Here is a 26646-nt window from a genome sequence, read left to right on the forward strand (position 1 = left end):
GAGCCTCGCGTGTGAGCAGCGTCTCGGGTGGCCTCCTCTTCCGGCCACACTGCAGGGCAGGTCTGGGCCCGGGGGGGCTGTCTCAGAGCTCCCGAAGAGCCTTCCTTTTTCCAAGAGTGGCCGAGCGCCTCTGAGTGGGCTCCTTCGCATGGGCGGTGTGGACCGGACGAGGCTGGTGCAGTGAGTGGTCTCAGTCTCTCTGAAGTCCCAGCACCACAGGGAATGTTGCCCGCACAGGGGATGGAATTACCACCTTTTGTTTGCATGTGGGTGACGTGAATTGCGGGTGACCCACAGAGGGGTTGGATCTCTGGGAAAGAAGGTAAGGGGTAGGACAGTTGGAGCACCATCTATGTCTGATCGCCCTGATTTTGTGCTCCCTGCATTTGGGATGCCTAACATGACTCCCCCCTAGTCTACCATCGGGAGAGGTTACTTAGCTTCCTGAAGCTTCCATTTTCCTATCTGTAAAATGAAATGATATCTGACTCATAGTGGCTGCTTCAGATGAAATGAAATGACAGGTGTGTAAAGCAGCCTGAACAGGTAGTTGGTTATTGAACATGATGTTATCTGGTTCCTACTTTTCCTTTCCCACATCAGTTCGTTCTATTTTTATGCTGTCTTTGAAATCAGTGGTCTTCTGCTTAGGGTCAGGATCTGACGTGGATGGCAAAGGCATGTTCCGTCTGTATTTGGGCAGTGCTAATTGGTCCAAAGTGACAGCTTTTTTTTTTTTTTTTTAATGTTTTATTTATTTTTGAGACAGAGAGAGAGAGAGAGAGAGAGCGCTAGCAGGAACGGGGGAGGGACAGAGAGAGAGAGGGAGACACAAAATCTGAAGCAGCCTCCGCGTTGACAGTGGCAAGCCCTGTGCGGGGCTCAAACTTATGAACTGTGAGGTCATGACCGGAGCTGATGTCAGACGCTTGACCGACTGAGCCACCCAGGAACCCCTGAAATGACAGCTCTTAAAGAACAATCGTTCCTTTCATTCGTGTGGTGCTTTCCAGCCTAATCACGTTTAGGAGCACCCGGTCACTGATTCCTCCCAACTGCCTGGGGAGGTGGCTGTAATTCTGCCCATTTCTCAGATGTGGAAGTAAGCTCACAGAGGGTGAGTACGAGTATAACAAGCAGAGAAGGAGGGGATCACAGGGACTGTGTCTAACAGAGGGCAGGTCCCAAGCAGCCACTTTGGCAGCCTGTGGACCAGGTTGGGCGAGGGAGGGCAGCTGGGGCCTGCTCTTTGTGGTGGGCAGGGAGAATCCTGTCATGTTTGCTGTGAGGTCAGAATTTTTTAATCTGTGTTTTCCACATAAGGAAACTGAGGCCCACTGAGGCTCCAGCCCTACAGTTAGTACAAATTCAACCAGGTCCTTTGATTCCAAGTCTAGAGAGCTTTCCGCTCAAACACACTTAAGTTTTTGAGACTTAACAGTGCTTATTTTAATTTTTTTTTATGTTTATTTTTTAGAGAGAGAGAGAGAGAGCATGAGCTGGGAAGGGCAGAGAGAGAGGGAGACAGGATCAGAAGTGGGTTCTGCACTGATAGCAGAGAGCCCCATGCAGGACTTGAACTCATGAACTGTGAGATCATGACCTGAGCTGAAGTCAGATGCTTAACCAGATGAGCCACCCAGGCGCTCCTTTCTGGGTTATTTAAAAAAAAAAAAAAGGTTACTTATTCATTTTTGAGAGAGAGGGTGCGTGCGTTTGTGTGCGAGCAAGCAGGGGAGAGGCAGAGGGAGAGAGGGAGAGAGAGAATCCGAAGCAGGCTGCGCCCTCAGTGCAGAGCCCCAGTGAGGGCTCCATTTCACGACTGAGAGATCATGACCTGATCTTACACAGCTCTTTGCAAAGACAGCCGGCAGGATGTGGTGGAAAATGCTGTCCTGTCTGCCCCGACTCCCTGGGGTGCAGATCTCCTTGCAAACTGGAGGCTGGGCAGATGGACGCTGAGAGCGCCCCCAGCCTGTCTCCCTCGGTGGTTGGGGAAGAAATAGACGACTCAGTGCCAGCACACGGGGACTGGCACACCAGCCCCGTTGGCAGCAGTGGCACGGGGAACGGAGGGCTTGCCTCTGTCGCCCTACTTCCTGGCACCAGCCCAGAGGTCCGGACCTGCTTCCTAGGCGTCAGAAGCTTATGAGCAAGCCTCCTGACCCTGTAGGGGTAACTGCACTGCCTAAAGGAACAGACTGGCTCCCTTCTGCCCTGCTGGTCTACACCCTTTCTGGCAGGACGCTGGGAAGAGAAGGGCTAAGGCTGCAGGCTCTGGGACTCTATCTTGGTCTCCGGGGGTACTGGCCCCACCTGCCCTGGGGTTTTTTTATTTCACACTGTTTGCAGCACAGGGAGGTGTAAGGCCAGCATGTGGCTCTGAATACAAAGTCAGAGAATAAGAAAGCTGGGCCTCAGGAAAACTAGCCTCCCTGCTCCCAGAAACGTGCTGAGCCGTCTGTGTGACCACAGCCCCAGTGTCCCTTGTCCCGAGGAAGCTGTTCTCGTTGAGCGTGCTCTGGGCGGGCGGCAGGGTGGGATACATTTTGGTATCAAGACACCTAGATTTAAAGCCCTTTCTACCGCTTCCTGGCTGTGTGCCCCTGAAACTCTCTGAACCCGTTTCCTCACCTGACGAAATGGGGGGAATAATGTTTACCTCAGATGGCTGACGTGAGGGACAAAGGGTCTCATCTGTCTGTGGGGAGAGGTTTCAGTGCAAAGAATTGTGATGATGTGGTTCCCCGAAGAAAGAATGAAGGCATGTGGACTCTTTGGTCAAGACCACCCTGAGGACCCTTGGGATCTCGGAGAAATAATTTTTGCAAGGACTCTGTGTAGGTAAGAATTGGTGGGGACTCTAAGGGTTGGGGCGCCTGGGTGGCTCAGTCGGTTGGGCGGCCGACTTCCGCTCAGGTCATGATCTCGCGGTCCGTGAGTTTGAGCCCCACGTCGGGCTCTGTGCTGACTGCTCAGAGCCTGGAGCCTGTTTCGGATTCTGTGTCTCCCTCTCTCTGACCCTCCCCCGTTCAGGCTTTGTCTCTCTCTGTCTCAAAAATAAATAAACGTTAAAAAAAAAAAAAAAAAAAGAATTGGCATCGCTCCAAATCACCGTTCTGGCACCTTGTGTGATCTTGTAAAAGAAATGCCACAGGAGCCAGTGGGAAAAATCTGCTCATCAGGCCACCGTCCTGGAACTGGAGCCTAGCGCAGGCCTGCAACTTGATCCCACGTGTTTGAATCCAGGAGTGCCTCGGGACATCTGGTCAACCCCACATGCTTGGGAGTGAGGGGTGGGTAGGGAATTGGAGAGTGCCCTGAAGGACAGCAATTATAGAGGAATTTAGAAAATTGTGAGAAAGGCACCCCAAAGCCCAGGACCCTGAGCTCAGGCCTGGGAGAGCAGTCCTGCTTGCCCAGGTCTCAGGGTAGTAATGTCTTGCCTAAAGCCCAGGCTTCACATAACTCAGTGTTAAGTCATAGCTCGGGGCTGATGGAGACTGGGGTTTTTGGAGCAGGAAGGGACCTTAACGATGACTAAGTCCACCTTCTTAGGGCATAGACTAAGGACAACGAGAAAGAGGAGAAGCAGCTTTCTCTCACACCGGTGCCTTTTTGTCAGGCTGTCAAAGAGCGGAAGCTGGATGGTGGTATCTGTGGCTACAGCATTGTGTCTTGCAGGGTTGCGTGAGCCGGGTGTGTTCCAGGATTGTGTGTTGTGGGTCTTGTGGTTTGGGTTGGGTGACGTGGGGCTGGGCGGTGACCTGCGGCCCAGAGGCCCGGAGTTCTGATGCTCACTCAGCTTTGAGGTCTGGCCAGACTCGGGTTTTGGGCCCAAAGAAGGCCCAGGCCTCCTGACTTGAGAGGATGAATTGGAGGAGGCAGGGTAAAGACTTCCTTCTCCGCCTTTTGGGGGAAACCGTCTCTCTCATCCTGGGAACTTGGTGGGCGGAGCAAGGATTCCCTCCTGAGAGGGCAGTTCCTCAGGTGAGCCTGCCGCCCCCACTGCCCTCCTTGGGGAGGCCTGGGATCTGGGCACACGTCTTAGGGCCCTGCTGCTCCCACCCCGGCTGTCCCCCAGGCTTCTGGCCAGTTCCTCATGACTGAACCCCGAGGCAGGTGGACAGGTTCATTTTCCTGGAGCAGCACTCTGAGGCCCTGGTGCACACCCTTCCCATGCTCAGGATCGCCAGCCTGTGTGCAAATTCAGAGAGATGGGAGTGTTTCGGCTTGCTTCCCGCCCAGGGAAGGCACTGGGGAGCAGGAGCTCAGGCAGACGCCGCCTTCCCAGGCTGCAGGGAGATGCTGGAGTCTCTGGGAAAGAGTGTTCCTGCCCCGAGGTCTGCTGGGTCCTCTCAAAGACAGAGCCCTCACATCCCTCTCCCTTCTCTCTCCCCCATTCCATTGCCTCCACAAGCAGAACGAGCACTGGACGAGAAGGTAAGTGTGGGTTCCAGCACCGGCCGTGTCACCGTTTCTGGGTAAGTCGCTGTCCCTGGGTTTGTTCACCTGCAACATGGGAATGATGATCCAATCTGCTCTCCCGGTTATTTTGAGATGCAGTGAGATAGTGTTGGTGAAAGAGCTTTGGAAAATTTAGGCAACGTGACACAAGTGTAAGATATTATTATTAAACAACCCGAGCTCGTACTCACGGCTCCCAGCAGTCCCCGGCCTTTTAATATGCTTCCTTTTGGGAAGACCAAAGCCAGGGCTTCTTCACCTTTAATGTGGAAATGAATCACTCGGGATCTTATTACAAGGAGAATTCTGACTCAGTAGGTCCGAGGTGGGCTTCGATTCTGCATTTCCTTGCTCCCAGGTGATGCCAATACTGCCGGTCTTGGGGACCACAGGTGAGCAGCAGGGACCAGAACCGCCCCTCATGGAAAAGGAGAATGAAATCTTCCGACAGTTGGTTGAGAAGAAACAGCTTAGAAAATATGGCGGAAGTATGGGTTGATTCAAACAGCTTGTGGTCAGAGATGGCCTGCTGTTCCCAAAGGATGAACTTTGGTCTTTGGAAGAACGGAGAGCAAGAGGCAGGGAGGAGAGAGAGAGACTGTGAGGGTGGGGAGAAAGAGAGACAAAGAGACACAGGGAGACTCAGGGAGCCAAGGGGCCCTGGACAAGTCACTTCCTGGACCTCTCTGTGGAGCAGCCACCATTGGTCTTACTAAGAGAGTCTGTGCTGCCCATTCTCGAGCCCGCACTGTTGAGGATTTTGTCGATTTCACCGGGGATGTTTTGCTTCTCCTCATTCTCAGTCTCCCGATGGTAGAAGTAGTTAAAGTTGGAGACGATGACAGGCACAGGGAGGGCAATGGTGAGGACCCCAGCGATGGCGCACAGAGTGCCCACAATCTTTCCCCCGGGGGTGGTTGGGCACATGTCACCATAGCCCACAGTTGTCATGGTGACCACTGCCCACCAGAAGCCATCAGGAATGCTGGAGAAATGGGACTCTGGCTCATCCACCTCGGCAAAGTAGACCGCGCTGGAGAAAAGGATGACCCCGATGAAGAGGAAAAAGATGAGCAAGCCCAGCTCCCGCATGGAAGCCTTCAGCGTCTGGCCCAGGATCTGCAGCCCCTTGGAGTGCCGGGAGAGCTTGAAGATGCGGAAGACGCGCACCAGCCGGATGATCCTCAGGATGGCCAGGGACATGTTCTGCTGGGTGCTGGGCTCTGTCTCCTGGACCAGCTCCGTGATGAGGGTTGCAAAGTAGGGGATGATGGAGATGATATCGATGATGTTCATGATGTTCCTGAAGAAGTCGGTCTTGCTGGGGCAGACCACGAACCGGAGCACCAGTTCAAAGGTGAACCACACGATGCAGGTGGACTCTACCATGAAGAAAGGGTCAGTGAACATGGTGTGGGAGAGGACCGCCTTGCTCGCGTTGAGGCTGGGGTCTCTCACCACCTTCAGCTCCCTCTCTTCCCGGAACTCCGGCAGCGTTTCCAGGCAGAAGATGGTGATGGAGATGACCACAACCAGCACAGAGACCACGGCCACCCCCCGGGCAGCGCTGGAGCTCTCAGGGTACTCGAAGAGAAGCCAGAACTGCCGGTGGAAGTCATCGGTGGGGAGCAGTGTTTCAGGGTCTTTGATGAAGCCTTCATCCTCCCGGAACTGGTCCATGGCCTCGTTACCCAGCTCATAGAAGGAGATCTCATCGGCAAAGACGTCGATGGGGACGTTGGCGGGGCGCCGGATTTTCCCACCTGATTGGTAATAATACAGGATGCCATCAAAACTGGGCCTGTTCCTGTCAAAGAAATACTCGTTTCTCATGGAGTCAAAGAACTGCATCCTTTTGTCCCGGTCTCCCAGGAGGGTGTCTGGGAACTGACTGAGGGTTTTGAGCTGGGTCTCGAACCTCAGCCCAGCAATGTTGATGATCACCCGTTGGTTTCCTTCGTTCAAGACCACTGGCTCAGGCCCTGGGGAATCGGCATAGCCGCCTGCGAGCTTGGAGAAGGCCGTCTCATGGGTGGTGCTGTCACCGATGAGAATCCTCCAGTTGGAGAAGGGGCTGCTCCCTGGCCGGCCTTTTGGGCTGGTTGGGTCAAAGTCTGTGGCGTAGCCTGGCTCTTCCTGGATTTCGTCTGCGTTATCAAAATTGACCAGAGCAACCTCCATTTCTTTCCAGCCACACACATCCATCCTAGGGGAGTCAGGAAAGTAGCACGAAGACCCTCAGTGTGCCCTGCGTGCCGCAAGCTGTGGAGAGGAAGAAAGTCATTATGCAGGAAGCAGGATCATGGCCTACCCATGGGTTAGTAATGACATTTTTAGCCTGGGAAAGAACCTCATGGCTGCTGGGGCACCGTTCTTCTCTCGAAAGCCACTCACACCCCCCGAGCTTGCACACACGAATTGCCCCCACTAGACGCAATTGCAAAGGAGCCTGGCAGACAGGGAAACCCTTCCTCCAGCCAAGGAGGGTCTCCGTACAGGACGGCAGACAGAGGCCGTAATGAAAGAGGAAGTCAATGCTTCTTAATAACCAAGTAGGTCATTTCGCGTTTGGATGACGTCCGCCAGTTCCCCCAACGCTTTTCCGTGCCACCTCAGCCAGCTTCTTTCTCTCACGCTTTGCACGTTCCCCCTTAGCTCTACCGCTCCCTCCTGGGCCAAGCGCTGGGGCGAGTGGGGTACAAGAGCCCAGCTGATTCTGCTGGGAAGGGAGAACGAGAGGACGGAGGTGGGTGGGCAGGAGACGGACCCTCTGCAGCAGTGCGTGCAAGCTGTCTGGGCCCGAGCCCCTCCTCTGTAACTGCCAGGGCTGTTTGGAGGCTACACTAAATGAGATGGCATATGTAAAATGCTTTATCTGGTGGAAAGAGCATTAAATTATAGCTATTATTTTTGCCAACTTCTTCGCACTAGAGGAACTTTAGAAGCCGACAGCCATTGGTATTTTTCTTTTGGCATACTTTCAAAATGTTTATGGGGAATGATTTCACTTGGAAAAATCATTTTAGGCAGGTGGGAAGTAGGTGTGTGTGCGTGTGTGTGTGTGTGTGAGCTCACTGGGGACAGGGTTAAGGAGAGTTTGCCCAGTGGGCTTGGGTATCCACAAACACAGACTGAGTTTTCTTCCTCGGGTCCACTCAGGCTTCGGTTTCAACTCAAGGACACTAAGGCCTAGAAGGCTGGGGGATGCAGGTGGGAGAGAGGTAAAATCCATGGTGGTCAGAACCTTGGAGTTTCATATCTAAGGATACCTTGAAGTATACAGTGTTATAGTCTTTTCAAAAATAATTCCTCATTTGCTTGTCTCACTAAACGGCAATAATCGTGTGAGTTTGGAAAATGTTATTTCCCTTTTACAGACGGGAAAACCGAGTCACAGGGACCAAGTGGCCTTCCCAATATCATGCTAGGGGTACAGATCCCCAAGCTGAGCCTGCCTCCTGGCCCAGGGCCTTTCCTGCTAGATCAGGGGACCCCTGTGTGGAAGCTGAGGCCTTGTGGGGAGCTGCGGGCCGGGGCCATGGAAGTGGGGGGCGCTCTGAGCCCCATCAGTCCCATGCACTCTTTTCTCAGTTTGGGTGCGGAGCTCAGATCTGGATGGTCAGGCCTAGTGGAGCCCCTGCCCTGCTTCTTAGGAGTGTGCGGCCTTTGCAGGCTGCCTGACTTCACTGAGCTGCTGCTTCGTCGGCAGTGGAGTGGGAGAGGATGTGCCCACCACCAAGCATGTCAGACGCTGGCCCTTGGTGACAGGTGTTGGCCCTCGGTGATCGGTAGGGTGATTCAAGGCAGGATGGAGCAGTGGTTAGGAGCTCTGAGCCGGGACCCAGTTGATGTGAACTAGTGTCCTGGCTCTGTGCACAGTAAGCCCTGGAGAAATGTTCCTTCACTGTGACCCATGTGATAAGTTAGGGGGCTTGTCCTGGGCCACTCGGCTAGGTAGACCTGGGGCCCAGGCTCCAGCTCTGTGCCATCTGGTGACATCAAAGCTGTATCTTTTCTCCTTTGGGGTCCTGGCACCGGACAGGGGGGATCCTGCTTATCTCCTTCTTGGTGTGAAGGAGATAAGCACTTTCTCCAGGCTGAGAGGAAGGGGTGCCATCCAAGGCCCCTGGGACAAGGGCTTGGGAACCACTTCTGAGTGGCTAGGGTGGGCCCTTATTAGGAACCTTCTCTGGAGGCCAGAGGCAGAAGGCATGTGGGGATTAGGGAGAGCTTCCTTGGCCAAATAATTAACTTCCTCTCCTGGAAGCCAGGCCATTTGCCTTCTCCCTCCTGGTCTCTTCATTCCCAGCTCATAATGGCAGATGGGAAGGCGGCTGAAGAAGGTCGGGGGTGTGGCAGGTGGGAGGACAAGGTCAAGTTCAAACAATGTATTCTGTGGTCTACAGAAGCGTGTCATACAGTGGCCCATGGGCCCCATTTAGATGAGTAAATGTTGACAATTATAGACACGGGGAAAAGAGAACTGGTCTGGGGACAGGAGTCCTGGCTTGACTCTCTGCCCCATCACTTAGGGGTTGTTTATTTTTGAGCAAATCGCTGGATCTTTATGCACCTCAGTTTTCTGATCTGTAAAATGGGAAAAATAAGGGTAACTCCCACCTCAAAGCTTATACTGAGGGCTAAATAAGAGAACAACAGCAAGAGCACTTTGTAAATTGTAAATTCTTACAAAATTGTAACTAATTACCCTCCCCCCATTTCTCTTCCCCTCTGCTCCTGTTCCACACAGAGACACAATGTAACGCACTTGCAGGCAGAAGTTGTTTCTGTGGCCTCACACTGACCCAGGAGGAATTCTCAGCTCACTGTCTTCCTGATCATCTCTGCCCCGCCCTGCCTCTGTCTTTGTCCCTGTTTTGCTCCTGCCTGGCACACCCCGCCCCCCCTTCCCTCTGCCTGTCCTTCTCCTCCCTGCTCATTGGGGACTGCTCAGGTCCCACCCTGTCTGAGGGGCCTGCTCTGGACAGGCCAGCTCGGAGAGCCCTCCGCCTCTCCCTGAGCTCCTGGCCTCCCTGCCTGGATCACTCACCTTTGCACTGGGAGTGCTACCTTCTGCAGGGTCAGCCTTAGCTCTGAAGCTCTCGCGTGAGCTTTCCGAGGGCAGGATAGTACCTAAGAGTTTTTCCTTCTGCTCTACATGATCCTGGAGGACAGAACTCCCCTCTGATGATCTCTGTCTGCATCGCCCCACTCTCTAGCTCAAAGTGGCCGATAGGAAGACTGTTAACGAGCATCAGGGTGGTGAGGGAAGTGGTGGGGCAGTGCCAGGTTCAGAGTTTTCTGTGGATGTGCAGTTAAGCTGATGAATGAATGAATGAATGAATGAACAAATGAATGAATGAAGTGCAATCCCATGAAGGTAGGGACTGTGTCTGCTTCGTGCACCATTATGGTTCCAACACCTAGCCCAGGGCTTAGCCCACCCCAGCGCCCAGTTAACCTCTGGTGAATGAATGAGTGAGTGATGAGCAAACCAAGTGTTGGAGACAGCATATCAGGCTCAGAGCCAGGACACCTGCCGTACCTCCACTGCTTTATGATTGCTGACTACTTCTGTTTCCTCATCAAGGCTCCATTTTTCCATCAGTGATAGGAAAATACGCTGAGTCAAGGAAGCCAGATTTCCAAAAGGTACATATAGAATAACTCCATTTATACAAAATTCTAGAAACTGCTAACTAAACTAGAATGTCAGAAAGCAGATCAGCAGTTGCCTGGGCCTGGGGACAGGGAGGGAAAAGGAGGGATTGAGGGATTGCCAAGGGGCCAAGGAAACTCTTTTAGAGGCGATAGTGGTGTTTATCTTGACTGTGGCGATGGTTTCACAGGTGTATACATATGGCCAAACCCATCAAGTTGCACACTTTAATCTAGCATGCATCATCTCAATACATATGTTTAAAAAAAGGCAAACAACTAAAAAAAAAAAAAAAAAAACAAACCAAAAACCATAAACCCCAAACCTCAGGAAATAAAAATGCCAGTGATTGTTCCAGGTTTTTGTAAGGATCAAAGGAGGTGTAGGGATGCTTTGTAGAACTGCACGGGTCATGTGGAAGGAGCGGGTTACTCTTACGTAGTGCTGACCACAGTGCCAGACCATGCCTACTCATGCTGGGAGGGCTGTGCAAATCGTTTGGAAAGAGTGAATGCACCCGAGAGGCAGGGCAGAGTGTGGCTCTCAGGGGCCACCTGGCAGGCTGCACCCCTGCAGGGCAGACAGTCGGGAGGCCACCCTCTCTCAGAAGTGTGCACAGCATCAAGGCAGCCCCTGGCCCCAGCAGGCCGACTCCCCTCTGCTTCGTGCTGGGCATTCTGCCCGTTTGGTGGCGAAAGAGAAGCCGCACTGGGGGCCAGCCGCTTCTCTGCTGAGGTTTTTCTGCTTTCAGTTGGGCTGTGCAATGACCGTTTCATGCAAGCCAAGATGGGAGCTGGTTCTGCCCCCGGGCCCCCCTCCTCTGCCCCACACAGGACCCTGGAGGCAGCGGGGGGCGGGGGGCAGACAGACCTTCTGGGTGGGGTGAGGGTGGAGCTGAGGGGCAGGGGGGTTTGGGGGCTGGGCAGGGTCTTGTGGGGTTCTTGATGGCTGTCCCTGAGCCTCACATCTGTTCTTCTGTCCAGCATTCTAAGGCCTCGATAGAATGACCAGAACTCAGGCTTGAGGTCTCACCCACAGCTGAAGTGATTGTTGTACTCAAGAGTCTTCTACGGTGTCTGCCTCCACTCACCATCTCTGTGCTTGCATGGCCCAGCGCCGAGACCGACCGTGCATCTGGTTAGAGCAGCTCCTTCCCTCTCTGCACCACCCCCTCCCCCCCCCCCCCCCCCGGACAAATTGTGCTTCCTCCCTGCAGGCCACTCTCAGCTCTAGTCCTGCCACCTGTGTGACTCACTTCTACCTTCACCTGAAGGTGGAACTTTCCCTAAGGGGGCCAGGTGACCGTCCTCTTGTCCTCCAAAGTCCCTGGACAAGGTTTTGGCACAGCATTATTTGATCCACGAGCTTTATCATCTTTGGGTCCCTCCGTATCTTTGCACATGGGGGCAGGTGGGACCAGTGCCTGTCTTCTGACCTTTGCTCGGTCCCCTTCCCCCAGAGTCAGACGGGCCTGCGTGTGAGTCTCAGCTCTGCACTCGCCAGGTACGCAGCCTTGGGCAAGCCGCTGCCTCTGTGAATCCCACTTTCTTCCTCTCGGCGTGGATCTAATCATCCCCCCTGCCCCCTGGTTCTTGGGGGGAGCAGGAGATAACGTGTGTTGTGAATGCCACCACGTTCCTAGGTGGAAGCCACTATCTGTCTTTTCTGGAAAGCCTCCCTGGCCGCCTGGTGTAGACCACGGTGACCCCCGCTGCCTCCCTGCGCTCAGGGCACCTCCTGTTTGTACTCGGGCTGCAGATGCAGCTTTGTGGCGCTGATGGGCTCTCTCCTGACCAGACTGGGCACTTCCTGCAGGCAGGGCTTCATGGGGGCTGAGCCCTGCGCCTCTCCCAGATGTTCCGAAGGCATCTGTGGGGGTGCCGGGTTGTGGGCTCCTCAAGGTCACAGAATCATGAGAGCAGTCCTGTCCTGAGCTCCTCCCATGGCCTTTCCCCATCCTTCGCCCTTGGTCGCTTAGCAACCCCAGCACCTCCTACACACTCAGGTGAGGTGGTGGCCTGTCTGAGTCAGAGCATGGCTGAAAGAAGTCATCACATGAAGACGAGCGTGTGCACTGCAACACAGGGCCCAGAGGACAGGGAACGTGGAGCTGCGTAGTTGAGCTCAGATGTCACAGGGGTGGCAGCACGGGGTGGGGGGATGAGGAGGCAGGCAGGTGGGCCTGGCACAGGGGCTCCCACCACCTGCTGCTGAGTGAACGAGGGGACATGGAGGAGGCCAGCCTGAGCGCTGCTCTCGGCTGGTCAGAAGAGGGCGTCGTTGTCCTGCTGGAAGCAGTCCCTGGTCCCTCCGTGTAAATCTCCACAGGGCCCCTCCCTTCCCCACTTCACTGAACAGCCTGGGTCTCGTCGATTGTCCCTCCAGGGTGGCTCTTGCCCCGCCCGCGGTCTGGCCCCCATGTCTCCCGCTCCCCCGAACCATTGGGCCAGCCTCAGTCAGGGGCCCACGAAGTTTGGTTGTGGTCGTCTCCACCTCACCAGTGGTAAGGATTATGTTGCCTGCCCTTTAAGAGCCTTGGTTTCTCCCCCCGGGGAAATGGTCAGACGGAGTCTTAGGCAGATGATGCTGGCTCCGCCGCCCACCCCGGTCCTCCTGTCCTTGTGGGGAGGCATGCCAGGACCCGGGCCTCCCAGCCTTCCTGAGCGGAAGGCAGAGGGTAGAGATGGAAGTCTCGGAGGCATCAGAGGGGTAGAACTTGACGCCAGGAGTGGTGTCCTGCCAGGACACATGAACTCGGGAAAGCGAAGACAGTCAGCAGGCTGGGGGTGGGGGCCGCAGGGAGCGTGACTCCCAGTGAGCCCGAGGCAGGCGTTCCATCCCAAAGAAGAGCCCAGGCTCTGGGACAGACGGGAGAGCCAGCTGTCAATCCTGAGTCGGTCACTTCCTGTCTGTGTGAGCGGGACAAGTGGCCTTGCCGGTACCTGCCTCGTAAGTGTGTAGAGGGGAAGCGGCACCACACTGAAAGCATGCAGCGTGTAACGGGTGCTCAGTGAATGCCGGTAGCTGGTGGCAGCGGGGCCACCGGTCAGGGATGGGGGTGGAATGGCCGTTTTCCCTTTCCCTCTTCTGGCACTGGTGCAACGTCAATGTCATACCCCTACTGGTGAGGCAACTGGGACCTTCCAGAGGCTCAGGCCGAGCCTGCTGGGGCGGGCGTGCTGGTCAGGGAGGGGGAGGCCTGGGGGCAGGCAGAGGCCGGGCATGACTTGTGTGGCCCACACTCTCAGCCCCTGTGCCTGTGGGGAAGCTGCTTCCTCCAGTCACCTACTAGCCAAGTGTGTCCACACAGGATTTCAGCCTCACAGTGCAGGTAGGGATTATTATCTCCACTTAACAAATGGGGGACCCGAGGTCTAGAAAGGTGTATGACTGCACCAAGGTCCTCTGGACACTAAGTTGTGACTCAGACTTAAGTTTTCTAGTTCCAAAACCAACACGCTTCCCTCTGTCCGATAGCCCCACAATAGCACACACACTGCCATGCGTGGCCTATGCTCACGCCGCCAGGGACTGTGCCTGGGACACACACACGCACACACGCACACACGCACGCACGCACGGATATACACATGGCCACACATGCACGGCTACACAGAGTCGGCCACAGACACATACTTGCTACGCATAAAATTTCCCCGACACCCAAACACATAAATGGATGTCTACTCATGTGCAAATACACAAAGACATGAGCAGGTCCTATGCACGAACTTGCAGCCCCAGAAACCACCTACATCCACAGATGTTTCTGTTCCAGGAGCCCCCTGACACCCTCTCTCCCATCGAGTCTGGCTGCCCCTTGCAACAGGAGGATGTTCTGTTTCTTGGAGCAACTGAAGGAAGACAAAGAGGGCTGGAGGGGGCTCGGGAAGCCGGTCACACGGAGCTCTTCCCTGTTAGAGCGGGGTGGGCACAGCCTGGGCAGTCTGTCTCTCTCCCTGCGGGGACTGCTCAAAGACAGGGCTGTCTTCCTAAAGAGGCAGAATGATATGGGCAGCAGCTCTTTCATTTAAAACCTCAGAAGCAGCAATGCTGAAAAGAATGATCACAGGATAATTCATTCCAGCAGGAATATAAGGGCTTACAATCGAACCGTTATTAATCATCAGCTCCTGCCCCAACATGGGGGGGAATACTTTTGCTCTGGAAGTCAGCTGGGAGGCAAGACTCCCTGAGCCCTTGATCTGAGGTACCACCAGGGCCCCCACATTGCCTTCCTGTTTGCCCCGGAGAGAAGGGGGCATCTGTTGCTGATGCTAACAGGTGCGGTTTTCAGGTACCAGGAGAGACGGCCCAGAAGTTATGGGCCTGGGAGCCTTCCAGAAGTTTCTGCCTATGCATGGTGTTGCCGGAGGGGGGGCTCTGTGATGCTGCTTCTGGTAGAGTGCACTCCAAAGGGAGTGCACCCTTTGGGCTTTGGGGAATGACAGGCGCATCATGGCTTTGGGCTGGCTCTGTCCAGAGTCCTGGGGCTCCACAGGTCCTTGGGGAGGTGAGTAGCCAGGAAGTAACACTACAGAGAGTCGAGACTGAGGCCACACACTCTCCACACACTCACACCGTGATGTCCTGTCCTCAGATAGGTGCCCGTCCCAGCCTATCACTCTGCCGCGTGTTGCAGGGGCTTGGAGGGACGCCCCGCAGAGCTCAACTGCGGTGGGTGGGTGGGGAAGGCCAGATAAAGAATAACATGCTGGTGAACTGGAACACCACCCCCCCCCCCAAAAAAAAAGGTGGATTTTGCTTTTAGGCATTCCCAGGAACCTAAGAAGGGATGGTTTTAGATAAAAATGCGAAACAGGGAACATTTCCGTGTATCCCTCTACCGCCAGCCTTGCCCTTGGGCCGCCAATTTCCATGAGGCCAGTTTGGTAGCTAAAGGAGCAGGCTTGGCAGAGTAGAGCTGGTTCGAGTCTGCCTTACCTCTCATCAGCCGTGCACCTTTGGGGGAGTCACTTTAGCTTCCTCAGTGGTTTTCCATTATTTTTAAAATGGGCGTAAGAGCCTCTGCCCCGCCCACCCACCTCGTTGCCCCCTGTGACAACCACAAGGGCAGCGGCTTGTGTTGAATGAATGCATGTGAAGCGTGGGGGGAGATACTCGATGTCAGAACGCTCCTGAAGACACGCAGGATGGAGACTCCCAGGCCGGGGCCAGGGCTGTCCACCTGAGAGTTTTTAGGACCACGCCATGCCCCAAGTCTTGCGTGGCACCTCCCCTTTGTACAGCTCCACGGCTTCTAAAGTATTTTCACATTCATGTTTCCATTTGACCTTCACAACAGACCCAGGAGAAGGGCGGGACTCTATTAATGTCTCCATTTTACAGATGAGGAAACTGAGGGCCAGAGAGGTAAAGGTAGCAAGTGGCATTGCAGGGACTCCAGCCTCCTTGGTGTGATTCTAGGCATAAAACTCGCCCTACGCCACTGGACGGCGTCACTCAAGGCGAGGGATTCATTCCCTCATCTTCCTCGATTTTCTCAATAAAGTGCCGCGGCTCGTCGTTGCTGAATTCACCTAAACCTGCCTCATCCCCTCCCCGCACCCTCACGTCACCTCCCCGAAGGCGGTTCAGCATCATGCTTACAAGCGCGGACTCAGTTTCTTCATCTACAAAATGGGGAAGCTACCTATAGCTACATCATAGGGCTGTCAAGATGGTTACGGGAGTGAACGTATGTCCGACCCTGAGAACAGCACCAGACACGCGGTGAGTGCCACATAAAGGTTGGTTATGTGCTGTTTGGGAGCCTGGGCCTGGCTGCGTTGGGAATAGCGCCTTGCCTTGACCTGGTTTAGAGAGCATCAGTGGGGCCTTCCTTTGGTGTCCCTGTGATTGTTTGAGCTCACACTGTCTTCTCCTTCCCCAGTGTGTGCTCTAGTCTGGCTCCCCGTTCAGACAAAGGCCTTCTTCTCCCCAGCCTTCCCATCCCACGAGTTTCCACATCTTGGCGATCTGCAGCCCTGAGGTCTCACCTTCCTGCCCCCGTGCTGCCTCCTCTCCTGCTGCCAGCCTGTTGAGGCCTCACCTCGTGCCTGGATGGCTGCTTCCCCCGCACTTCCTGTCTGCCCCCCCTCCCCCGGCCTCCCGTGGTTACTAGAGTGCTCCTTCTCACAGCCAGGTGGATCCAGTCACCCCTGTATCAGGCCTCCAGTGGATTCCTTCACATCTGCCTCAAACTCCCCGCCTCCGCCCCACCTGGCACGCAATCCTGCGTGTGCCTTTTTTTTTTCTCCCATGCTGTGGGGGGACCCCAGCCTCATCTAGTCTCTGCAGCCAATTCAGGGGTCTGTGATACATGTGGTATCCTTCAGGAGACAGGGACGTAGGAGCAGCACAGCCCCATTCCAGCTGACAGTCAGCCACCACACCTTCTCCCTTGACTTCCTCTCCCTGCCGAGAAGGCCCGGGGTGGTGGTGGGGGTGAACAGGTCCTCTGGCTCAGTGTGGGCAGTGAACAACAAAATGTCAAATGCCAGCCTCTCCTTTTTGCAAGCATCCCCAATCTTGTGTGATTTTCTTGGGACCACCTCCCATAGCTATGTTCTAGGATATAGTAAGCTGTGTCACCTTGGGCAAGTTTTTCAACCTCTCTGTGCCTCAGTTCCCAGGTTTGTAAAGCAGGGGTAATAACAGTGCTTACTGAGAGATTTAGGGGAAGAACTGATATCCTTGTATCACCCCAGTACCTAGTAGGTTGCCCTGCACATAGAAGAAACTCTGTAAATATTTGTTGAATATTCATTGATTGATACACAAAAGCATGAGCTAATGAAATAGAGCACTTATGGTGGAATTGCAGGCATCTGCCTCCATGGGATGGGGTGAGCTATGGAAGCTGCCTGCGTGCCTGACAAAATACCAGAGAGGCTATTGTCTATTCTCCTGACTAAAGAGGAGCATTGAGCAGTGAGGCTCTGGGGCCTCCTCAAACCTCAAGAAGGCTCTAGAATTTCTGGAGCAGAAGGGGGCATGATGGGTGGAGATCCGGGGACAGCTATGCCTTCTGGTACAAAGAGAAGTCCTAAGCTTCGGTGGGGGGCTGAAATTGGCATTCTTGGAAGGCCCAAGTGAATTGAGCTAGGAATGTAGACCAGAAGAATAATGTGTCTCCCTGAGAGCATGCTGGGAAATAAGCCAATCTGGGTAGTTCATGCTGGCTGCCATGCATGCAATTGAATTTCCCCAGAATGCTTCTGGAACTCTAGGAGAAGGAAGCCTGGGGCCCTTTGATATGGTGGTTAAGATCAGTTGCAGAGATTGAAGTGTGGGTAAGAGGGAGAAATATGGCCAAGAACTCACCAGCAGGAGCAACGGAGAAAGTCTTGTTTGGCCTGCGTGAGCCTTGGGCACTCCGGCTAGGTCAGCTCTCCATGGCCGAGTGCATCTACTGGTCTCAAGGCAGACAGGAGGACTGGCAGGAAGGAGCCTGCCCGATTGATGCCCGGGATGCAGAAATCCTATCCTTCTGTGAAACAGGATCGCCGTTGCTCTTTCTCTGGAGGAAGCTTGAGAGAGAGGATCTGGTCAGGGTCGGTGGGCAGGGTGAAGGTGCAGGGCACCAGTGGCGACCTGGGCAAAGTGAACCCAGAAGGGATGACCCTCCACCTTCATGGCCAATGGGGCACAGATCAGATACTGACCTGGAGGCCGAGTTAGTTGCTGGCTTGGGGCATTTCCGTAAAGCCAGTGATAACATGTAGGCACAGAGGGTGGCTGCAGGTGGCACGTGTCTTCCCATTGTTACCCTAAGCTTGTAGGATACTTTGCCCATAAATGGGTGATCAAGTCAGGCACAGTTTCGCTGGGGTCCTTAGTGACTCCTGGCATTGAGGTTCTTAGGACAGGTTCTTATGTGAGATTTTCCTCCCCATGTACCTGTGAGAAGGGCCAGGGCGTACAGCTGGGGGCTTGCTTCAGTCCCGTTGGATCTGGGGGCTAGAAGAACCTTGACCTTACTAGCTGGGGAAGGGTCTTTTCTCCAACTAGAATCCCATCAGGCTCCCTGAGAGAGCTCTGGCCCGGAGGAGAGAGGATCCCTGACCCTGGCAGGGCCGTGGAAGGGAAGAGGGAGTTTCCCCAGCTCCCTGCCCTTGCATCCTCTGGGGCTTTCTTTGGGTAACAGCAAGACGGAGAGGCAGAGAGGTGGACTGAGACCGAGTTGGTGTTAGAAGCCTTGGTGTTGAGTTCTACATTCACTAGCTGGTCACCCTGAGCACATCCCTTAATCTCTCTGAAGGAACAGCACACAATGGTTTTGCACACAGGCTCTGGAGCCGATTGCCTGGGTCCAAACCCAGGCTCAGCTACTAGCTGTGTGACCTTGGGCAAATGACCTAACCTCCCGGAGCCTCCATTTCCTCATCTATAAAATGGGGATGAGAAGAATAGTACATAGTACTATTCTGTACAATACTGTACAATACTATTGTACTATACTGTACAATAGTACAGTGCTGCTGTAAGATTTAACTGTATTCATACAAAACAGATCAATGTCTGCCATGGTGAAATTGCCTATGGAAATTGTGGCTTTGGCTTTCAGGGATCCATGGATGCACAGTGTGTCTTCACTCCACAAGAGGCTCTACTGTGGGTGTTTGGGGACGTCTTGGGATAACAGATCTTTTGTGCTCCTCATGGAGGGGCTGGCTCGTCTTCCTACGTACAGAGCAGCCCAGTGCTTTGTGGGTCTCCATCTTGGAGAGGAGCCAGAGATACCCCAGAGAGCCTGGTGACCTACCAGTTCCTTGAGTCAGGGTCTGAGCTCCGGCTCAGGAAGTGTTTGTGGCCCGGCTTGAATGCCCTGGCCCCACCACAGCTCGGCTCCCTGGGCCAGGCAACAGGGCCAACACAAAGGCCGTTCTCATCAATAGCTAATGAGCCCATCAATAAAGGATGCCCTGTCTGTTCCCTGTCAGCGATGTCCTCCCTGCTCCCTCATCCCTTCTCTTCCTTCAGGGTTCAGCTTCCCCTTCAGGCTTGCTCAGTTGGCTTTGTCTTGGGAGGAGTGGATAAAAGGCTAGGGTCCCAGAGGGTAAGGGACGCAGGATGCCTGGCATTTATCTTGCCTCCCAGAGGGTGGTGAGCTGTGCCCAGGACTGCTTCGGGTCACCCCATTCTCTCACGGATCGGTACTGGGGTTCTGCACCACCCCTGGGGAGTAAGCCCACTCTAGGGCTGGGAGCAGGAGGTGGAGGGAGGAAGAGGGAGTGGGCTGAGATGAACTGCTCATGGTTCTGCTCGGGTAGTTAATATCGATCAGATCTATCATCTGAAAGCTGTTGAGTGTGGTCAAGTATCTCAGCCCATGTGACTGAGCCAGGACGGGGGGCGAGAGGTTTCTCCTGGGCCAGATGAGTCAGATGGGCCAACAATTATTCACTCATGTTGAGGACACCAGCTTTGGTTGTGCCCCCCGTGCCTGGCGCCGAGCCAAAGGCTGGGACAGAGAGCGGGGTCCACAGGTGTGGCTGAGGCTGTGTCTCTGACAGAATCTTGCAATTTGCCACCTCCTCCCTGGTTTTTAAACATAGTTTTATTTAGGGGTGCCTGGGTGGCTCAGTCAGTGGAGTGTATGACTCGATTTCAGCTCTGGTCACGATCTCATGGTTTGTGAGTTTGAGACCCACATTGGGCTCTGTGCTGACAGTCTGGAACCTGCTTGGGATTCTCTCTCTCCCCCCTCTCTCTGCTCCCTACCCCACTTGCTCTCTCTCTCTCTCTAAAAATAAGTAAATAAACTTAAAATTAAAAAAGGTTAAAAATAGCTTTTTTTAGATAATTGGCATACAATAAACTGCACACACTAAAAGCATATAATCTGATATGTCTTGACGTAAGTGTATACCCATGAAACCATCACAAACGACTAGGAGGGTGAACATCTCCACCACCCCCAAAAGTTTCTTTGATTTCCTTTGCAATTCCCGTCTCCTTCCCCTCATCCCAGCTCCCACTGAACTACGGATCTGGTTTCCGTCACTGTAGATCAGTTTTATTTTCTAGTGTTACTTAAATGGAGTCATACAATATGTACCCTTTTTCTGTCTAGCTCTTTTCACTCAGCTGAATTATTTTAAGATTCATCTGTGTTGTTACATGTATCAATAGCTCATTCCCTCTGTAGTGCTGTGTAGTATTCCATTGTGGGGCTCTAATGCAAATTGTTTATCCCTTCATTTGTTGATGGACACTTGAGTTGTTCCCAGTTGGGGGTTGTTACAAATCAAGCTGTCATGAACATTTATGCCCTCATCATTGTACAGACTTACACTTTTGTTTCCTTTGGGTAACGTGGGAGTGGCAATCCCCGATTGGCTGAGCCTTCCAGAATCTCTCCAGCATGCTCCTGGGTTCTGCGAAAAGGTTTTTTTTTTTTTTTTTTTTTTTTTCTCAAAGAGAGAGCAAGTGGACAAGGCCAGGTACCCTGAAGACACACAGAAGAGGTTGGCGAGAGAGGAGATGCTTCGTACGTGATCACAGCTAAAAATCGTTTTCCTTTGAGCCAGCAGGATATGGTCCTTCATAATGTCACTACCGGGGGTTCACAGCTCCTCATCAGCTTTGACCTCCAGGCTGCCATCCTGGCCAGAAAAGGGGCCTGGTTCAGCCTCCGGGGCACCAAGGGGGTATATGGGTCTGGGAGAGATGCTAAAGGCAGTTGAGTGAGTGGTGGGCACTGGGCTGTGGCTGAACACAGAGAGCAAACTCTCCCTGTCACTCTGACCCAGACTACCTGCCACACTGTGCATACAGTTCCACTTGGTGCCAAGTAACCCCTTCCCTTTCCCCAGCCAGCTCTGAGTTTGCGCCCTGCGGTACTAGGGTGCCCCCCTTCCCTCCGGGTAGCTGGGCTTAGCCTGGCTGTGGCTCGGCCCCCCTTATGCCGAGGGCTCTGAGAAGTGGCTTCCAGACCAGAATCATAGTCTAAGAGGCAAGGAGATGGAGATCCACTGGCTTCTCAGCACCTCCAGTGACTTATCAGTTGGTTACATTGTCCATTTATCCCACAGCCTGTTACTGGGCACAGGAACAGTGCTGGGGGCTTGGGTTATAGAGGGAACAAATGTGAACACGCTTCAAGGTTCCCACGTCCAAGGGGGCAGCCCAACAGGATGCCAGCAACAAGTTCTCCACCAGTGGATGGTGCCACTCTTCAGGCAAGCTCCGGGGTCGTGGGGGGACTAACCAGCTTCAAGGGCCTGATTCCTATGGGCTGAGACCCGAAGCATGAGGGGGGTAATCTGCAGAGCAGGGGACTGGAAGGGGTCCTGAGAGGCAGGCCCCGGTCGAGTGTGAGTCTGTGATGGTCTCCCCAACCCCTGCAGCCCCACATTCTGCCGTCTGTGGGCGATGTCTGCGTGGGGTGCTCTTCAGAGAAGACCGCTCCCCCTCACCCCACCCTGCTGCTAGGCAGCCTGTAGGCAAGATGGGGTGATGGGGGTCATGGCTAAAGAATACAATGCCATAGGGATGCCTGGGTGGCTCAGTTGGTTAAGCGTCCAACTTCGGCTCAGGTCATGATCTCACGGTTTGTGAGTTCGAGCCCTGAGTCGGGCTCTATGCTAACATCTCAGAGCCTGGAGCCTGCTTTGGATTCTGTGTCTGCCTCTCTCTCTGCCCCTCCCCTGCTTGCACTCTGTCTCTCCTTCTCTCTCAAAGGTAAATAAACATTAAAAAATTAAAAAAATAAACATTAAAAAATTTAAAAAAAAAATTAAAAAAAGAGCCTGGGTGGCTCAGTCTGTTAAGCGTCTGACTTCGGCTCAGGTCATGATCTCGCGGTCCGTGAGTTCGAGCCCCGCATCGGGCTCTGTGCTGACAGCTCAGAGCCTGGAGCCTGTTTCAGATTCTATGTCTCTCTCTCTCTGACTCTCCCCTGTTCATGCTCTGTCTCTCTCTGTCTCAAAAATATGTAAACATTAAAAAACATTAAAAAAATTAAAAAAAGAATACAAAGCCATAAATCCTGGGTGAGAAGCAGGGCTTTCCAAGGGTAGAAACAATAAGACTCTCCTGATCGTTCTAAAACCATAAAAAATTCACTTTTCTCGTTTCTTTCTCTTCCTGACATTGCTTGTCGTCTCTGCTCTCACTGGCCCGGGAACCTGTCATTTTTGTCGAAAAGAGTCCACTGAGAAGCTCAAAGGTGTTTGAGCTGTGTGTGCAAAAGTCACAGGGGGCCAAAGGTACAGGAATCAGAGCTTGGAACTGGTTGCAAGAATTCACTGAACCACGAGGGTATTTACAGCAGCCGCATCTATCGAGCATCTGCCCTGTGCCCTGAGTTAGGTAGAGTATTTCATATGATGCCCCCTCCCCCAGCGATAGTAGTAGGTACCATAATTATCTCAAGTTTGGGGAAACTGAGTCACAGGGAAGTTTGCTTGTTCAAGATCTTGCAGCCCCTGAGATGGTAGAGATGAAATGTGAAGCCAGGCTGAATCTGTGCGCCAAAGGTAGGTGCCATGCGCCAGGGGGCAGGCGGGCATGGGGCTCTGGGTGGGACCACCTCTGCCGAAGGAAGTCTGTGAGAGCTCCCTGGGGGAGGTGCCGCTGGAGCTTAAGGGACAGTGCTCCAGGCTGGGAAAAAGACAGGAGGGGGAGAAGGCACAGAGAGGGGACCTTTCAGTATGATGGTGTGAAGGCCTAGCCGAGTGGCTCTCTGGTGACTGGAGCGTGAGGTGCTCAGGAAGAGTGGCGCCGAGGGTGGCAGCGTCTACGCAGGCCACACAGGCTGTAGAGCGGGGTGTGCACTGTTTATCACCTGGGGTACCTGCAGGGGGTTTCTTCCTGCCCACCCTGAGGCCAGGTGACAGGAAGGAGGAAGGAGCGGAGGTCCAAGATCCAGGATATTTACAATCCACGGTAGGGTGAGCTCTCCCCCGCCCCTCCTCCTCATTATTACTTCCACCTTTTGTCTCTTTTTTTTCTATTATTAAAAAAAATTTTTTTTTTTACATTTTATTTATTTTTGAGAGACAGAGAGAGACAGAGCACAAGTGGGGGAGAGGCAGAGAGAGGGGGAGACACGGAATCCAAAGCAGGTCCAGGCTCCGAGCTGTCAGCGCAGAGCCCGATGCGGGGCTCGAACCCATGAACCGTGAGATCGTGACCTGAGCGGAAGTCGGACGCTTAACTGACTGAGCCACCTAGGCACCCCATACAACCCTTTCTTTCTTCAAAGGGAAGTTTGCCTGAAAGTGCAATATGTAAAACAGATAGAAGCTGTTCTCCGGGAGCTGGGGTGGGGTGGGGATCCTGAGCCTTACCTGCCGGGCCCTTAATTCCCTGTTCCTGGAGCCTCTTCGGCTCCTCAGAACACAGTCTGATGCCCACTGGCTAATGTCGTCACTTTCCGATGCTGCCCAGTTGAGGTCTGACCTGCCTGGTGGCCCTGGTCCCCCTCCTGGATATGTCCTTTGCCCCCCCTCTCCCCAGCGTGCAGGCCAGTGACACAGTCCAATTTGGCCCTTGCCTGAGAACCCGATCTCATTGCGCTCCACTCTGACCTCTGGCTCTATTACCAGCAGCAGCCGGGAGCAGGGCCTGAGGCCCAGGGCCTCTATCTGACCAATCGGACGCTGAGCCATGAAAAATGAACTCCCCTATCAGGTCACGGGACCTCTCAGACTTCGGCCTGGGCTCACCCTTCTGACCTAAACTCCCGCACAGAAACTGGGACCAAAGGATGAGCAGGGCCGTGCACACCTTGGGGGAGCCTCCCTCACCCCAACTGTATACCCTGGGACAAGTGGAGACAGGTGGCCTGGAGGCAGGGGGTGAGTGAGTCGAGGGTGGAAGTGAATGGAAGCTGCTTTCTGCAGGTCAGGGAACAAACTACCATCTGGTCTGAATGGCTCAGGCTCACATTTCTGTGGTCCAGACCCACTCCATCTCCCAGCACCTGAAGACATTAGCGGGTGCAAGTAGGCTCTCTTCGCATAAGCATGTGGTTGCTCAGCGCCTAAGGTATGCCTGGCGCTGTGCTCAATGGTGGAGACGGAGATGTAGTGGGGGCGGGAGGCAAAGAGCAACAAGGTGTGGGGCCATGGAAATCTCAAGAACCGCCTTACAGAAGGCCAACGGGCCAGGATGAATATTGCGTGCACAGCACCCAGCTCGGAGCCTGCTGCCTGGGAAAATAATGGAAGTATTTGCAACCAGATCACAGAGGGGGGAACACTTAGGTTAGGGTGGAGGAGGGAGAGAAGCCAAGGGAGGAGGGGAAGATCTCGTCTCTTCGGAGCAGCCTGAACTGAGTCTCGTAGGATAGATGGGATCTCCCGAAGCAGGGAAGAGGTTTGGCTCGTGGATCAGAGGGATGTGGAGAAGGGCATTCCCGGGATGTACGAGGTAGCAGGTGCGAGGGAAGGCCCTGACAAGTGTGAAAGCCCAGTTTACCTGGCAAACTCCAAACTCGGGAATGTCCTGCCTACATGACATCAGGGTCCTTTCGATACCACATTGTGTAGCGGAGAGCTGCTCTGGACTCAGACAGACCTGGGCTCAAATTCTAGTGGTGTGGCCTTGGCGCATGTTTTAACCTTTCTGGGTCTCAGTCCTTCACCCGCAGAGGGGAGTTTGCTGTCCACCTTGCTGTCTGTTATGATGCAAGGGTGACATGAAATGATGTAGTGTCAGGACCTAGCCCGTGGGATTTTGCTCCTACTCCTTCTATGAGGTGAGGGAACTGAGACTTGGAATTTTGCAATTGGGAGGTTTCAGGAGTGGTCTGCTCCAGCCTCGTGTCAATGCAAGAAGCCTGTCTACTGCTATAGAGGTGACGTCCAGACTCTGCATGACACTTCTGGGCTTGTGCAAGGGTCACTGGCCCACCGCAACCCTGACTGTAGCCATTTACTGGCTCACTCTGACCCTGTTCCAGGGGAGAGGTAAAAAGGAGAAGAAAGTGATTGGGAATAGTGACCCCTGGGGGTGCCTGGGTGGCTCAGTTGGTTAATGTCTGACTTCGGCTCAGGTCACGATGTCACGGGTTGTGAGTTCAAGCCCCGCGTCGGACTCTGTGCTGACAGCTCAGAGCCTGGAGCCTGCTTCGGAGTCTGTGCCTTCCCCTTCTCTGCCCCTCCCCTGCTCGTGCCCTGACTCTCTCTCTCTCTCTCTCTCAATAATAAATAAATATTAAAATTAAAAAAAAAAAAAAAAGGAATAGTGATCCCTGGCTCCTAGATGCAGAGACTCAGAAGGGGACTTGGAAATCACTGATCCTAACCCGAATTATACAGACATAGATGCAGAGGGCTGTGACTTGCTCCAGGTCCTCCACTGACATACTCATAGGTCTCCTGACTTCCCCTTTGGCTGAGCTGGCACCACTCAGTGACACCACAGTGAGCCGACCAATCCCTGCAGGTTCTGCACCCCACCCTCCTCACCCCCCAGGATCTAGGGCTGCGTGTTTGGAGGATCGTGCACTGTGTCATTCAAATCACTGTTATCGTCCTGGAATCCTGGAAGTGTGGGATGGACCAGGCAGGGCTGAGAGCTGTGACTGGGGCCTTGTCCCTGCTTGGTCAGGGACACTGGGGCAGATGGAGCAGACTGGGTCAGGCTGTGGGACCGAACCCACCAACTGGGATGGGCTAGGCTGGGACTGGTTTCAGGAAGGATGTCACGCTGAAGAAGCCGAAGGGTATGCAACTCCATCGAAGTTGGTGTGGGAAGCTGGGCAAAGGTGGCTAGTATCACCACAGGGCAGGGCCCAGAGACCCCATGGGATCCTGGCAGAGGCAGAGCCATAGGCAGGAGTCAGCATTGAAGAATCTCTTGTTCCCGATTCAGGGGGCCACAAACTGGCAAGAGCAAGGCAGAGCCCCGTACTGGAAGAAGGGGTCGCTGGCTGAGTTCTTGGATATGCACTTAGGCCCTGGGAACCTGGCAAGGGTTCGTTGTGGCCTGAGGTGGCTGGTAGGGTTGGGTGGCCTCACTGTGGGAAGGGAGACTATAAATGCTGGGCATCATGCAGATCAGGAGCAGCCAGGCCAGGAAGGGCAGAGCTCACGATGGCATCGGATTAGAGGTGCATCTAGACAATTGGAAGGCAGCCTGGACCAGCTCAGCTGCTCAACTTGCTCGGCGGCCTTGGGCAATTCCTTTAGCCTCTGAAGGCCTCAGTTTTCCCTCTGCAAACGGAGGATAATAATAAGGGAAAACCATGCCTTCCTTACAGCTTCTTTGAGTGTTAAAATAAAAGCTACGTGACATTGTACTGAAGTGACAAGCCGCCTCTGTCTCATCATGAGGGCTTTGCATCTGTGAATCCCCCCGGCGCGGTGACCTGCATCCCCCAGCATTCGGGACAGGGCTTTGGCCTGCTGTGCAGACGGAGCGAGAGGACAGGCCACAGCTGAGGCCAGCCTGCAGGGCCCTGGCAGCAGGCGAGGCTGCAAGGAGGGAACAGCCTGGTGATGGATGACGCTGCCAGCCCTTGCCCATCTGGCAGCTTGAGCAATTTGCATAAAAACAAAGACAGC

The 26646-nt window shown here is 54.0% G+C and overlaps 1 protein-coding gene across 1 annotated transcript; it reads right to left on the reverse strand.

Moving 5' to 3' along the window:
* Positions 1-5136: 5136 nt before the first annotated feature.
* Positions 5137-6672, reverse strand: KCNA10 (potassium voltage-gated channel subfamily A member 10). The gene has a single exon (XM_025934639.2). The coding sequence runs from the start codon at positions 6670-6672 to the stop codon at positions 5137-5139; it is 1536 nt and encodes a 511-aa protein (XP_025790424.1).
* Positions 6673-26646: the final 19974 nt, after the last annotated feature.

This window comes from Puma concolor, chromosome C1 (genome assembly GCF_028749965.1).
Source record: "Puma concolor isolate L17-30 chromosome C1, mPumCon1.1.hap2, whole genome shotgun sequence".
Lineage (NCBI taxonomy): Eukaryota > Metazoa > Chordata > Mammalia > Carnivora > Felidae > Puma > Puma concolor.